The sequence below is a fragment of the Lissotriton helveticus genome, chromosome 6 (genome assembly GCF_964261635.1).
Source record: "Lissotriton helveticus chromosome 6, aLisHel1.1, whole genome shotgun sequence".
NCBI lineage: Eukaryota > Metazoa > Chordata > Amphibia > Caudata > Salamandridae > Lissotriton > Lissotriton helveticus.
The window spans coordinates 834,278,453-834,293,799 of NC_136067.1; the positions used below are offsets into that span (position 1 = coordinate 834,278,453).

Consider the following 15,347-nt stretch of genomic DNA (forward strand, 5'->3'; position numbering starts at 1 on the left):
GGGGTTCCGAGCTAACGTGACGTGTCATCGATGCCAGCGAGTCGGCCACTATGCCAGTGACCCGACCTGCCCGAAGAACCAGGCCCCCGGGCCCCGCCAGATGGCGGCCGCCGCCCTGGGAGAAGAACAAGTCTCCGAAGACACGGAGACCTATGAGTCGGAGCAGTTCGAGTGGGAACCCGCCGCCATGACCCTGGCATGCCTAGGAGGAAGAGACATGGTCCCGCGGACTCCCCTGCCCGCCAACACTCGGAAGTACAGCCAATGGGTGAGCATCAATGGGCGCAAGGCCGAGGCCCTGCGTGACACCGGGGCCAGTGTGACGGCCGTCCGCTGTCACCTGGTGACCCCAGAACAAATCCTACCAAACGTACTTTGCCCCGTCCGATCGGCAGATAACTCGGAGAGCCTGTGTCGGATGGCCTGCGTCCCCTTCGAATGGGGAGGAGTGTCCGGCATGCTGAAAGTAACTGTCCGTGACGATGCCCCCGTAGACTGCCTCCTGGGGAACGATCTCGAGAGCTCCCCGTGGGCCGCTGTGGAAAGAAGAGAGCATCTGGGGATGTTGGGTCTCCCGGACTGGGCGTGCGTAACCACCCGGTCCATGGCCACCCGCACCATCCCTAGACCAGAAGAACCAGAATGGGCAGCACCTCCGCCCTCGATCACTTCAGAAGAAGACTTCCTCCAGACCGACCACCCGGACCCCACCCCAGAGGGGTCCACACAGCCCCCCGAGCTTCCCGACCTGGCTCAGTGGCGCCAAGAAGGGGGGCCCACCCAGGAACAATTCCGGCAGGAGCAAAAGACCTGCCCCTCCCTCGAGGGATTGCGACAGCAAGCGCTCGCCCAGAGCCAAGGAGACACCACCGGGGCCCACTGGGTTTATTGGGACAATGACCTCTTGTACAGCGAACAGAAAATCGCAGAACTGGGGGCCGGGCGAGTGCTGGTGGTGCCCCTCCACTTCAGAGACTTCCTGTTGAACCTAGCCCATGATGTCCCCCTGGCCGGGCACCTGGGCCAAGACAAGACCTACCACCGCCTGGTGACTCACTTTTTTTGGCCCAAAATGAGAAATGACGTATCCAACCATTGCCGGTCCTGCCCGACCTGCCAGGCCAGCGGGAAGAGCGGCCGCAAACTCAAGGCACCCCTACAACCATTCCCCGTGGTAACCACCCCGTTCGAAAGGGTGGGAATAGACATTGTGGGGCCCCTGGACCCCCGAACAGCACAGGGGCATCGCTTCATCCTGGTCCTGGTGGACCACGCTACCCGCTATCCTGAGGCGGTCCCCCTTCGTACTATAACAGCCCCAGTAGTGGGTCGAGCCTTGATGGGGATCTTCTCTCGAGTGGGCTTCCCCCGGGAAGTCGTCAGCGACAGGGGTACGAACTTTATTTCAAAGTATATGAAATCCCTCTGGCAGCAGTGCGGAGTCACTTACCGCTTCACCACCCCCTATCACCCCCAGGGGAACGGACTAGTCGAGCGGTTCAACCGCACCCTCAAGGGGATGATCATGGGGCTGGAAGAACCCCTACGCCGCCACTGGGACGTGCTACTACCGTGCCTCCTCTTCGCCTACCGAGAAGTCCCCCAGAAGTCCCTCGGCTTCAGCCCCTTCGAACTCCTGTACGGACACCCCGTTCGCGGGCCTCTCAGCCTAGTGAAGGAGGAATGGGAGATGGCCCCCCTAAAGACCCCCCCGGACGTCTACAAATACCTCCTGACCCTCCGCAATCAGACCCGGAAATTCAGGGAAATCGCTAGAGCCAATCTAGAGGCCAGTCAAGAGGACATGAAGAAGTGGTACGACCAACATGCCTCCTCCATCGAGTTTGAACCGGGTCAGCAGGTATGGGTGATGTCCCCCATCGAACCGTGTGCCTTGCAAGACAAATGGACGGGGCCCTTCAAGGTGATCGAGCGCAAGAGTCCCGTCACCTATCTCATCGACCTGGAGTCCCCCCGGAACCCCCTCCGGGTCCTCCATGCCAACAGGCTCAAACCCCACTTCATGCGCTCAGAACTCAGCCTGCTGATGGCTACCGACAGTGGTACGGAAGGAGACTCCGAGCCCCTCCCTGACCTACTGAGGACTCGGGAAAGGGATGGCTCGGTGGACGGGGTCCGACTCTCCGAGGCCCTGACCCCAGAGCAGCGTCAAGATTGCCGGGCCCTCCTGCTGCCGTTCGCAAACCTGTTCTCCCTCGCACCCGGAGTCACCTCCTGGTGCCTGCACGACGTGGACACGGGGGACAGTCCTCCTGTCCGACACCGGGCGTACCGAGTACCGGATCGGGTACGTACATGCATCCAAGAAGAAGTCTCCAAGATGCTCGCCCTCTGGGTCATCGAGCCTTCGGACAGTCCCTGGGCCAGCCCGGTCGTCCTGGTCCCCAAGGCCGCGGCCCCGGGCACCACACCTGAGCTCCGATTCTGCATCGACTATCGGGGGCTGAACGCGGTCACCCGAACCGACGCTCACCCTATCCCCCGCGCAGATGAACTGGTCGACCGCATGGGGGCAGCCCGCTACCTAAGCATCTTTGACCTGACAGCGGGCTACTGGCAGATCGGCCTCACCCCCAGGGCCCAAGAACGTTCCGCTTTCTCTACCCCGGACGGACACTACCACTTCAGAGTGATGCCCTTCGGCATGAAGAACGCTCCAGCCACCTTTCAAAGACTGGTGAACCAGGTATTGGCGGGCCTCGAAGAATTCAGCGCCGCCTACCTGGACGACATCGCGGTATACAGCCGCCACTGGGCAGACCACCTCCACCACCTCCGAGAGGTCCTGCAGGCCCTCCAACAGGCCGGCCTCACCATAAAGGCCAGCAAGTGCCAAATCGGCCAGGGGTCCGTAACCTACCTCGGACACCAAGTGGGGAGCGGTCTGGTGGCTCCCCTCCAACTCAAGGTAGCTGCCATCCAGTCCTGGCAACCCCCCGAGACACAAACAGAGGTCCGAGCCTTCCTGGGGCTCACCGGTTACTACCGGCGGTTTGTGAGGGACTATGGCAGCATTGTGGGGCCCCTCACGGAACTCACGTCCAAGAACAGCCCAAAGAGAGTCAACTGGACGCCCGACTGTCAAGCAGCCTTCGAGACGCTGAAGGCCGCCATGTGCACCGCTCCTGTACTCCAGGCCCCCGACTACAGCCGCGAGTTCATCGTGCAGACCGATGCCTCCGACCATGGTATTGGGGCCGTCCTCTCCCAACTGAACACCGAAGGGGTGGACCAACCAGTGGCCTTCATCAGCAGACGCCTACTGCCCCGAGAACAGCGCTGGAGCACCATTGAGCGAGAGGCCTTCGCTGTGGTATGGGCCCTCAAGAAGCTCCGGCCGTACCTCTGCGGAACCCATTTCCGGGTACAGACGGACCATCGGCCCCTGCAATGGCTCATGCAGATGCGGGGGGAGAACCCCAAACTATTGCGATGGTCCATCTCCCTGCAGGGGATGGACTTCACTGTGGAACATCGCCCTGGCCAAGACCACGCCAACGCGGACGGCCTGTCCCGCTTTTTCCGCCTCGACGAGGAAAGTCCCCAAGAAGATGGGTGACTCTCCCCGCCTTCAGCTGGGGGGGACGCATGTTGGACAGGCCACATGAAGGGCTCGCTCCCTCCCCGCAGGACAGGGCCCGGGCCACCGTCAGCACCATTGCCCGGCCCAGCCGCCATCTTGGACACGGCACCACGCGGCCGCGCGGCCTCAGCCCGACCCCAACCCTGGGCCTGGCCAGGCCCCGACATCCCGGCACCACCCTCCACCCAGGAGGTGAACGGACCACTTGGCAGGTCAATGGGAGTACGAAGTGTCGATGGCTCTCCCCCGCCAGGTGCCGAGCACCCCCAGCCTCCTCGGGCGCTGGCTCCACCCCCCTGCTGGGTGTCTGGACTCCCTCATCCCAGACCTCCCGACCTCCAAGAGCGAGGGTCCGGACATCAAAGGGCGCCAGACCTATAACTGAGGCAGCCCCAGGACAGGAAGGCAGTTGTATCCTGGAGTCGAGAGACACCGAGAAGAACTCATCCTTGACGGACTGTTGGCGCTGCCACAGCCCTGCCTTGTGAACGATTGTCCTGCCTGCTGGCGCTGCCGCGGCCCTCTGCAACCTTCATCCTCGTGGGACCTGCTGGCGCTGCCGCGGCCCTCTGCAACCTTCGTCCTCGTTGGGACCTGCTGGCGCTGCCGCGGCCCGTAGTAACCTCCATCCTCGTGGGACCTGCTGGCGCTGCCGCGGCCCGTTGCAACCTGCATTCTCGTGGGACCTGCTGGCGCTGCCGCGGCCCGTTGTAACCTTCATCCTCGTTGGGACCTGCTGGCGCTGCCGCGGCCCGTTGCCACCTACGACCTCTTCGGGACCTGCCGGCGCTGCCGCGGTCCGACCCATCCGAACACCGAGCTCGAGGATTGTGAGCTATCACCGTTACACCTCAGTACCCGTAGGTACCAAGACTGTCCCGCTACCCCCTTCCCTTACTAGAGACTAGAATTGAGAGGATCATCGTGTCCTGATCGCCTTGTATCGTACCACTCTACTACCAGAAGTGCCTATAAAAGGTGTTACCCTGATCTTTGTGTGGTGTCCATCTGTGGGGGGGAAGTTACCTGTCTGTGCGATCACTGTGCTCGGCCGACCCTCCAGGTCTCCGTCTAACAAGGAGTGTCTGAGTGGGTCTGTGAGTGCATAGGTGAGTGGGTCTAGAAGTAGGTCCATGAGCTTCTGAATGGGTCTGAGTGGGTGCGTGAGTCTCTGAGTAGGTCTGTGAGTGGGTGTGTAAATGTGAGAGGGTCTGTGAGTGTCTGAGTGGATCTGTGAGGGGTGAATGGGTGTCTTCGTGGTTCTGTATGTGGTTGTGTGAGTGGGTGCATGAGTGTCTGTATGGGTCTCTCAGTGGGTGCGTGAGTCTCTGAGTGGGTCTTTAAGTGGGTGCCTGAGGGGGTCTGTAAATGGCTGTGTGAGTCTGTGCATGAGTGTTTGAGTGGGTCTGTGACTGGGTGTGCGAATGGCTGAGTGGGTGCGTGACTCTCTGAGTGGGTCTCTCAGCTGGTGTGTAAGTCTCTGAGTGGGTCTGTAAGTGGATGTGCGAGTTTCTGATTGTGTATCCGTGGGTAAGTGGGTGTGTCAGTGGCTGTATGACTACATAAGTGGGTGTGTGAGTAGCTATATGAGTGAATAAGTGGGAGTGTGAGAAGCTGTATTGGCAAGTGAGTGGCTGTTCTGATGTGTGAGTGGCTGTGTGAGTGACTATATGGGTGGGTGTGTCAGTGGCTGTATGGGTGACTGAGTGGTTGCATCAGTGGCTGTTTAGTTAACTGAGTGGGAGTGAGAGAGGCTATGATGGAGAGTGTGTGTGAGTGGCTGTATGGATGAGTGAGTGGACATGTGAGTGCTGGTATGGATATGTGAATGGGTATATTAGTAGTGCTTGTATGGATGTGTGAATAAGTAAATGGTTATGTGGTTGTGTGAGTGGTAGTATGGGTGAGTGAGTGGCTGTATTGAGAAGCTGTATGGGTGAGTAAGTGGCTGAGTGAGTGACAGTTTGGAAGAATAAATGGGTGTGTGAGCAGGTGAGTGTGGCTGTAAGAGTGACTGTATGGGTGAGTGGCTGTGTGGGTAGGTGTATAGGTGAGTGAGTGGGTGGGTGGCTCTATGGATGAGTGAGTGGTTGTATGGGTGAGAGTGGTTCTGTGGAAAATGTCATGAGTGATGTCACTGACCATGTCATGAATGATGTAATATGTGAGGTCATAAGCCACATATTGCCGGGGTGCAAGTTATAGTTAGCTCAGGTAACTATAACTGCTGAATTTCTATGGTTTGGGCGTGTATACATTTCTATGGGTTTGTGCGTATATAAACACATACACCCACCCAATATAATGCTTACTTTTTAGGTCTTGCGCCTAGCGTTGCAGTGCGCAGCACTACTCCCACAGCGCGAGACCTCTTGTATGGGCTTCAGAAAGCTAACCACACGCTCATGCGTGTGGTTTTGCTTTCGCAGGCAGGCACTGGCTATAGCGTGCACGCAATTGGGCAAAGGTGGGCGCATGTCCTGCCTTTGCTCCGCCGTTCCCATCGTGTCTAGGACGCACATCACCACGAGGTACAGACGACAGGCTTCCGTGGCCCTCGCTCTTCTGTGGTGTGGGCGCACCACTGGTTTCGATTCCGGCATCGGCTCCTCTGTGGTGCGTGCGCACCACAGGTTTCGATTCCGTGCTTGTATTTTAATTACAAGCAAACACTTGTGTAAGAACAAAGCTGCATCAAAGAATTCTGCAGAGTACAGAGGCGTGCAATGGTGTCAGAGGGTGACCTTATGTTCGTCCACATGGGAAAATGTGAAGCAAAAAGTAAGAGCGCAGGTGTCAAAGCTTTTCTTTCTAAATACGTGATGGCTGCACTCGTTGCTGGTGGTGTGTATGGATGAAACAGATTTATGAATAATGCCATGATTTTCGTTGGGCTGTACACACTAATAAGATAGCGCCGGTACCGATGTGAGTGCTACTCAGCAGACGAACAACATACAATTAAACCATTTTTTTAGAACAGTAACACTTCTATCAAATCTTCTTACAAAGGAGCATGCTCCTGCTGTGTTATGTCATCTTTCCCTTTAAAGTAGTGTATGTTATAGCAGTAGTATACTGTATGAGAACATTTGTATGGGATCGGATTTATCACTCTCCTCCCAGGCTGACTGTAATAAGAACCTCCAACCTTGTTCTTTCTTTCAACCACCACGGAGCACAAGCTGTCCATCCACAAAATGATGGAGACTGTGCTTGCAACAGGCTTCTGTTGGTAGAGTTTGGGGCCTGCTTTGGGCTGCTTTTTCCCAAAAGCATTCCGAGTCTGCACACGACCCCCCTGCCCCCCCCCCGGTCCCTGTCCCCTGTGCTGTGTTGCTCCCTGAACATCCACCAGTAGCCAAGGCCCTTCTTCTCGGTCTGTCTCCCTGTTCTTTGGTTACGTGGAGGGTCGAGCTCCGAGAGTCATGCGCTGGTGACCGGTGGTCTACGGTGGAGGACAACCCGGCCTCTCACGCTGCTGCACCAGGGCCCGAGGCGGTGACCCTCCCGCAGGGCCGTCCTGCGAGTTCATTTCTCTACTCAGCTCTGACCTCGATCTCTAGTCACCAAGGTGCCTGTACTCGCGAGGTGAGTCGCGCCACTGGTCGTGGGGGTGTTTTGAATGTGGGTAGAGACTGGATAAAGGGGTTCGTCTGTGCAGGAAGGGTTCTTGGGAATGGTCAAGGTTAGAGGACCCAGGGGCGAGAGGGGTTCTGCAGATGTAGGAGTGGCAGGCATGGTATGCTTTTGGGGTCTGGGAAGGAGGGGCAGTGTCTGTCCCTCGGAGAAGTAGGTGGTACCAGGCAAGCACCTTTGGTCAGAAACCCCTACTGATCCCCAGTACCTTTCAAGCACTTACAATGCTAGGAACGCCTCTACCTCGCACCTATATTGCGACGCCTTTACTTCTACACAGCATCGTGCAACTCTTCCCTTGTTGTTGGTTGCTTCCCACTCCTGAGTTTGATAACACGCTGAAGCAATGCTCCGTATCTCTCCACGTTGGATGCTTGCGGAGGGGCGTGTGCATGGGACTGGTTGGGGATCCACTACAGTTTTTGAAGAGCAAGGTTGGTATTTCAAACACACCATCCGTCCGAGGTCGCAGCTCTTTATTTATTTGGTTAAAATAAAATTTAATTAAGCTTTTTTCCCCCTGTAGTGTTGACTCAAAGTATTAGAGCTCCTTACAGGAGCACCAGTGGTGTTACAGACGGACACATTCATTTTTATTAGGCACTCGGAGATTAAGTGATTTTCCCAAAATCACAGGATGTTGCGCGTCCCTGCCGAGACTCAAAACCAGTTCCCCTGCGTCCGTTACGTAATCTCCCTATGCTGTACTCTACCACACCCTCGCCCTTCCCACAAAACTACTTACCTGCCCCCACCACCCATATGAGATCTCTGCTTTTAATGTTCCCTTCTGCCACAGAGTCTACTGAGAGTTCTAATTATCACTGTAAATGTTCGGTCTCCCTTTTCATGTCTCCTCCACTCTCCATGTGCTCATCCTCCCTTTCTTTTAGCCTGTACATTCATGCTCCAACGACTCTACACTACCCCTCCCCCTGTTTCATTTCTCCTCCTCCTGCGTGCTGTGTTTATTCAGACACCAGGGGGCTCCACTTTGAAAGTCACATTCAGAAACTGCAACATGACTCGTATCATTTCCCACCTCGCGATCTATTAACCCTCCAGTACCGGATGCTCACTTCTACCAAAGTATAAACAAACATATGCTTCACTTTCAATCTGGCAGCCGTGAGACATTACTTAAGGGAACTTAAAGGTGCTAAAAAACAAACCTTTCCATTATAATGCCAGTAGCTCTAACTCTAAACAAATGCGAGACCTATTGCATTGCAAATGCTTGTTTATATTGTTATGTATGCTATAAAATATTGTTATTTTTGCTATAATTTTGATATATATAATCTGTTCTTGATATATAATAAAATATACCCGTCCAGGCGTATTGCTTGTGTTAAGGGAGGTGGAGAAGATACCACCACAAATCTGCAGAATCTTTGGCAGGACTGACTATGCTAGGATATAAAAGAGGGGCCGGTGACATCAGCCTGTGGGCCCAGTGCAATCAAAACATATGACACGCCTTAGCTGATTCCCATAATGACTTCCTTCACTATTATCTTCGACAAATCCCTTTACCATCCTGTGCCTCCGATTCATCTTCTGCTAGAAATTGAGAATGTACAGATTTTTAGAGGCAAGTCAGTTTCCAACATTACATTTATCGCTGAGCTACGGGAGCAGCAACAAAAGCTGCACTTGACTGAAGAGCCCCAATCAGGTTGAAACTGGTCTTGGTTTGCTTGTGCTCCACTTCTGGGAGGACCTGGCTTGGCAGTTCAGGCTGGACTGTTCCTAGTGGAGCAGGGTCACAAATGATTTGCATATGGCTGGGTCCAAACTGAAGTGCATGGTAGGCAAAAGAATGATGGGATGGAATGCTACCCCAAGCCAATTGTCAGTGGTTACACTTATTGCAAGCATCCTCCCACCACCTTTCATGTGTTTCAGTAATGCGCTAAGTGGCCAAGGGTACACCCAGACAAGGGTTCCATGCTCACTGTGCCACTGTAACCAATCGACACCCCACTGATTAACTGAGGAGTAATTGCCAGTGGTTAGACTTATTGCTAGGAACCTCTCAACACCTTTTGTGTGTTTCTTTCAAAACAAAAAGGCCATAAGAGCTCGTTGGATGTCAAAAGATGAACTTAGAACTGGTAACCATGTATAAATGGAAGGATTTTCAGCTACGTGCAACATTAGTTAAGAAATAGTGCTCAGTAAATCCAGAAAAGAAAAAACAGACAATGGTAACAGTTATACTTGTATCCTCTTTACTTAAAACCATTATATGACAGAACTTTATTTCCCTTTGATTTAATTCCTTGGTTAGCCAAATTCAGATGCAAGAAGAAACAGTTGTAGGTGCTTTATAAAAACAAGCACTGGCAAAGACAACAGCTCTCTCTATTGGGAACCATTTTCTTTCCAATACCTTTTGGTGATGGTGTACAGCATCAGCAAGATGCTGTGTGGCATGGTCAAAGTTTTTTGGTCTTATTCAATCACATCATTTCATCGGCATGTAAATGCGTGAAGACGTATGCGTGCATAGGTCATTACACATGCGTGGCTACGAAATGGCACTGGCAGGATTTTTATATTTACACATACAAAATGGATCACGAAACAAAATGAAAAAGAAGTTGCATCAAAGTGCTTTTTTCTTTTAGGCAGATTGGCCTGGAAGCAATTTGCTGCTAAAAAATTAAGAACAAAAGATGGTGAGCAATAGAGGAGTGGGACCAGGAAGCAACAGGGAGTGGGCAGGACAGGAAAAAATCAGCACGCTAGAGGGAACAAGACAGGGTTGGAGGGGAGAAGCACACAAGCACAAAAAATACAGAGCATGGTGGAGGAAAGGAGTTTGGGTGGAGGAAGCGCAATGGAGCGAGCTTGTAACATGTAGCAGATAGCAGCACGGTAGTCGAGGAGGCAGCTATTTGGCGGGAAGGTGAAGCACAAAGAAGAGAGCTGGAAAACATAGGCACTTTCATGGACTCCTTACGCAGAAAATAAAAAGTACTTCCCTAAAAGTGAGTAGTGGTAGGATAGAAGCCGGTAGATCAGAGAGATGGTAAAGAGGCTATGCTCTACGTGAGGGGCAAACACAAGAAAGAGAAGCTGTGGCAAGGAAAGCCATTTAATAAGAAGCAAGAAAATGAGAGGGAGAATACAGCCAAACAAAGGTGAGCAGCAAGTCCCTGGTAGGCCCACAACACGTCTTTTGCAACCAGACAGCTTGTGCTGTCTGGTATGCTGCACCCAAAGTATGTATGTATGTATGTATGTATATATATATATATATATATATATATATATATATATATATATATATATATATCTGCTCTGTTATTTCCCAAACAAAAGCGAGATCAGCACTCTCGGGGGTGAATTCATTAAATTATAGAATAAATGTGTGTTTGCGTGCACATTTATTCATTCATTAAATTAATTAATTCATCACTGCGAGTGCCGATCTCCCTTTTGTTTAGGAAATAATGGAGCAGTAATGTATATAGCGGGCTCACCCCTGTGCCATCGAGCACCTGTACGCGAGTGCAAGTGGTTGGAAGCTGAAGATATAATGTTACTTTTTATTGCAACCAGAAAATAAGTAAGCATATTCAACATCTGTAAACTCTGTGAAGATAAAATGGCCTCTCATACCTTTAATATCTAAGACGAGGTTCGGTTTCAGCCTGCTGTGGATCTTGCCTTCCGGACTAATACTCCAATACTGGCTATCACTCTTCTCTTCTTCCAAGGTGAGACTCAGCTTTGAGCCAGAAGTCACTATACTTCCAGATACAGCCACAGAACAGTCTTCTGCTATCTGCGTCAGGAAAAGAAAAATCAGCATAAAAAAGAAATATCAGTATATGTATAAATGCAGATGCGCAGTGCAATATGCTATTTATTACCATGGTTTAGCGTAGGTAGGGGCCAGGACGTATGGGAGGCGAAGCCTCAGGTGGCTCATCCCCCCTAGTCCCAAAACAGTGTGCATATATGGCTTATGCGAAGAAAGTCTCACTCTTGATTTTACCTTTTGTCTATTTTTTTTCTGCTTTCAAGCCTGGTGAATTATTGGCTCCTTCTGTTGCATTGACCATTGGAAAAGATTCATTTTCTGACAAGTATGCTTGTGTGCTAATTCCTGCACACTGATTATAATGCAGCGGAATTGAGCTGTAGGCTTAGAGCCAAATCCAATGCATGCCTTCCAGGTTGGTTGCACTTTTCAGTCCCTTAATGAACAGTGGTGTGCTGAACAGCGCATCTTTCACTGGTCAAACAATTTCCCTTTCTTGCTTTGCCTAAAAAAAAAAATTTTTAAGCATAGCACGAAAGGGAAATTGTTTGTACATTGGTCTACTTACCCTGTTCCCTTCTGTCTTAGAAGGACAACTCTTTTGTACTTTGAGCATCTTTCACTGGTGCCAGCATAGAGGCTGAGGCAGAGTTCAGTAAGGCATTACCTCGTTTTAAGTGGGCGAGAACCAAGGTTTGGAATATCATTCTGAAATTCGCCTCTGCGATGTTAAACGTAATTTCCCGGAAATAGGGTTTTATCATGCTGTTTGGGTTTTCGCTGCAATATGTGTCTTGAAGAAAATGTTGGTATCAATGGTGAATATGAGGAATATGATGCGTCCCGTCGGGGAAAGAGTAATTTCATCCAACTTCAGTTTAATGTGGTATTCTGTCTGGTGCTACAAAGTAAGGCCTGATTCAGTAAATCTGTTGTGGTGAAATGATTGCTGATGTTGCATTTGTTGATTAAGAGGCTTATGGGTTGGTTGGAATAAAGGCTTGATGCAGAATATGACTGCTTTGCAGAGGGCTCTGCAGATGCTGGATGCTTCCATGATGGCGGATCCATAGTAGCAGGCTTCGGCTGAAGTAGTGAGATACCTTTGAAAGGAGCATTTTCAACTGAATTTGATTGTTTGGAAAGATGGATTGTTTTGAAAGATGGATGGTTAGTGTTGCATCTTTTTGGGAGAACCGAGGCGCAGAAGGCTTTGGTTTGGTGGATTGTGTTTCCATGTGCTGCTACTTTCAACATCATTTTTAAACGTTTTGTTCGGAGTGCAGAGGAGTCTACTAACAATAGCTGTGGAATAGTCGGTAGCAGCTGGAAGGAGCCTTGGGGATAGAGCCTGAAGACACAGATTTGCTTGCCAGGTTTGGGTTTGTAGCAATGTGTATGTATGCCTAGTGTGAGCGGCATGGTGACATGACCTGCCAAGTCCTACAATGACTGGAGAATAGCAGTATAATTATAAAGTGCCTGAAATGACTAAATATGGCATGTTGCTCATGATAAAGGTGAGTCCATTGATACATTGTTTGAATAAAAGGTAGATGAGGAAAGGAAATTTTCTATCAGTGTCTTTGTTGGACAGTCATTTGTAGTGCTGGGAGGATGGCTTTTTCTTTAAGAAAATTCTATGGGATCTGTATATTCGGTAAAAGGTGGATATCTAGGTGGCTGAAAAGCTTGAATTCTTGGAGGTTGTAGTGTCATACAAACCGGAGGGTGATTGTGGGGCCTCCTTGTTCTGTCTACATGGTCAGTGAGTAGTCTGACCTGTGGGTTTCAAGAACTAGAGGTTGTTCAATGATGCTGAGGTGTGAGGCCTGTTTATGCAACTCTCCTTAAAATAGGAGAGTGGGGACAGTTGTGAAATACAAACAGCATGTAATCCATCAGCTTGAGCGTAGTTTATAATTAGACATAGAGGATGTTGAGCTGCTGGTGATGTGCAAATGGAGTTAAATGGTGTGCAGAAGAGGTTTTCGGGATTCACAGTGAAACGGTGTTTGGTGAGGAATGCCAAATATTACCTTTATATAGGGGTGTGTGTGTGTGCGTGTGTGTGTGTATAGGGGGGGGAATAGTGTTCACGTGTTTGTCCAGCCTGGAATCTTTACCTGTCCTTCAGATCCATTCAGGTATGAACCGTTGTCCTTCATCCAGTGGAAAAATTGATGGAAATGATTCCGAGATATTTTCTTGATTGACCCGACGCCCACACCCTTTCCAGATGACACAAAAGCACTGTAAGGACCCCAATTACCTTCTTTGAGGACACAACCCCATCCCTAGGTGTAAACATTGAGAAATAATGAATCCTCTTTTTGGTCTTGCATGGTATTAATGCCCATTTGCAGAGATGATTCAATTTGCTGAAATGGTCTATGCCACTGCTCATAAGGTCCACTTAAAACAAGCATTTGCAATGCAATAGGTCTCGCATTAGGAAAGTTTGAGCTATTGGTATTGTAAATGACAATTTTTTTATTTATGTGTTGGTTTTGAAAATAGCGAAATGAATAGCTTTGTCAATTACAATGCCAATAGTTTTAACTTTCGCAAATGTGACATCTATAGCATTTGTAATGCAATATGTGTTGTATTTACATGACTTAGATGTATTGATATTACAAATAACAATGGCTTTTATTTTTAAAAAAAAATAATTAATACTTAAATAAAAGTTATTGTAATTTATAATGGCAATAGTTTAAACTTTTGTAAATAACTTTTGGGAAGATTATGTTCATTGTATTTTATTGTGACGAAAATCCAAGAACAGAAGTGAAATATTAAAAAAAAATTGGTGACATTTGTAATAAAGCTTGAAACATTGACAGAACATATTCGAACCAGTTGTTGTTGAATTGAATGGTTGCACAGAGTGATGCTGTGGCGTTCAGTGGTGCTGAGCGATGCTGTGGCGTTCAGTGGTGCTGAGTGATGCTGTGGTGTTCAGTGGTGCGAAGTGATGCTGTGGCGTTCAGTGGCGCTGTGGCGTTCAGTGGTCCTGAGTGATGCTGTAGCATTGAGTTATGCTGTGGGGCTGAGTGATCCTGTGGTGCTGAGTGATGCTGAGTGGTGTTGAGTGGTGCTGGGGCGCTGAGTGGTGCTGGGGCGCTGAGTGGTGCTGGGACGTTGAGTGGTGCTGGGGCGTGGAGTGGTGCTGGGGCGTGGAGTGGTGCTGGGGCGTGGAGTGGTGCTGGGGCGTGGAGTGGTGCTGGGGCGTGGAGTGGTGCTGGGGCGTGGAGTGGTGCTGGGGCGTGGAGTGGTGCTGGGGCGTGGAGTGGTGCTGGGGCGTGGAGTGGTGCTGGGGCGTGGAGTGGTGCTGGGGCATGGAGTGGTGCTGGGGCATGGAGTGGTGCTGGGGCGTGGAGTGGTGCTGGGGCGTGGAGTGGTGCTGGGGCGTGGAGTGGTGCTGGGGCGTGGAGTGGTGCTGGGGCGTGGAGTGGTGCTGGGGCGTGGAGTGGTGCTGGGGCGTGGAGTGGTGCTGGGGCGTGGAGTGGTGCTGGGGCGTGGAGTGGTGCTGGGGCGTGGAGCTGTGGCGTGGTGCTGTGGCGTGGTGCTGTGGCGTGGTGCTGTGGCGTGGTGCTGTGGCGTTGAGTGGTGCTGTGGCATTCAGTGGTGCTGTGGCGTTGAGTGGTGCTGTGGCATTCAGTGGTGCTGTGGCGTTGAGTGATGCTGAGTGATGCTGTGGCATTCAGTGGTGCTGAGTGATGCTGTGGCATTCGGCGGTGCTGTGGTGTTGAGTGGTGCTGAGTGGTGGTGAGTGATGCTGTGGCGTTGAGTGGTGCTGTGGCGTTGAGTGGTGCTGTGGCGTTGAGTGGTGCTGTGGCGTTGAGTGGTGCTGTGGCGTTGAGTGGTGCTGTGGCGTTGAGTGGTGCTGTGGCGTTGAGTGGTGCTGTGGCGTTGAGTGGTGCTGTGGCGTTGAGTGGTGCTGTGGCGTTGAGTGGTGCTGTGGCGTTGAGTGGTGCTGTGGCGTTGAGTGGTGCTGTGGCGTTGAGTGGTGCTGTAGCGTTGAGTGGTGCTGTAGCGTTGAGTGGTGCTGTAGCGTTGAGTGGTGCTGTGGCGTTGAGTGGTGCTGTGGCGTTGAGTGGTGCTGTGGCGTTGAGTGGTGCTGTGGCGTTGAGTGGTGCTGTGGCGTTGAGTGGTGCTGTGGCGTTGAGTGGTGCTGTGGCGTTGAGTGGTGCTGAGTGATGCTGTGGCGTTTAGTGATTCTGTTGCATACAGTGGTGCTGTGGCGTTCAGTGGTGCTGTGGCGTTTAGTGGAGGGATCCGTGAGTGGATGGATGATGAATGGACCAGTGAGTGGATGGATGC

At 51.4% G+C, this 15,347-nt stretch overlaps 1 protein-coding gene across 3 annotated transcripts in view; it reads right to left on the bottom strand.

Annotated features, from left to right (window-relative positions):
• Positions 1-15,347, bottom strand: part of CRYBG1 (crystallin beta-gamma domain containing 1) — a 1,049,447-nt gene that overhangs the window by 19,664 nt on the left and 1,014,436 nt on the right. For all 3 annotated transcript variants that reach the window (XM_078648430.1, XM_078648432.1, XM_078648431.1), the window contains one exon: positions 10,874-11,039. In XM_078648430.1, coding sequence (XP_078504556.1) covers positions 10,874-11,039 — 166 coding nt within the window. The remainder of the gene's footprint in view (positions 1-10,873; positions 11,040-15,347) is intronic.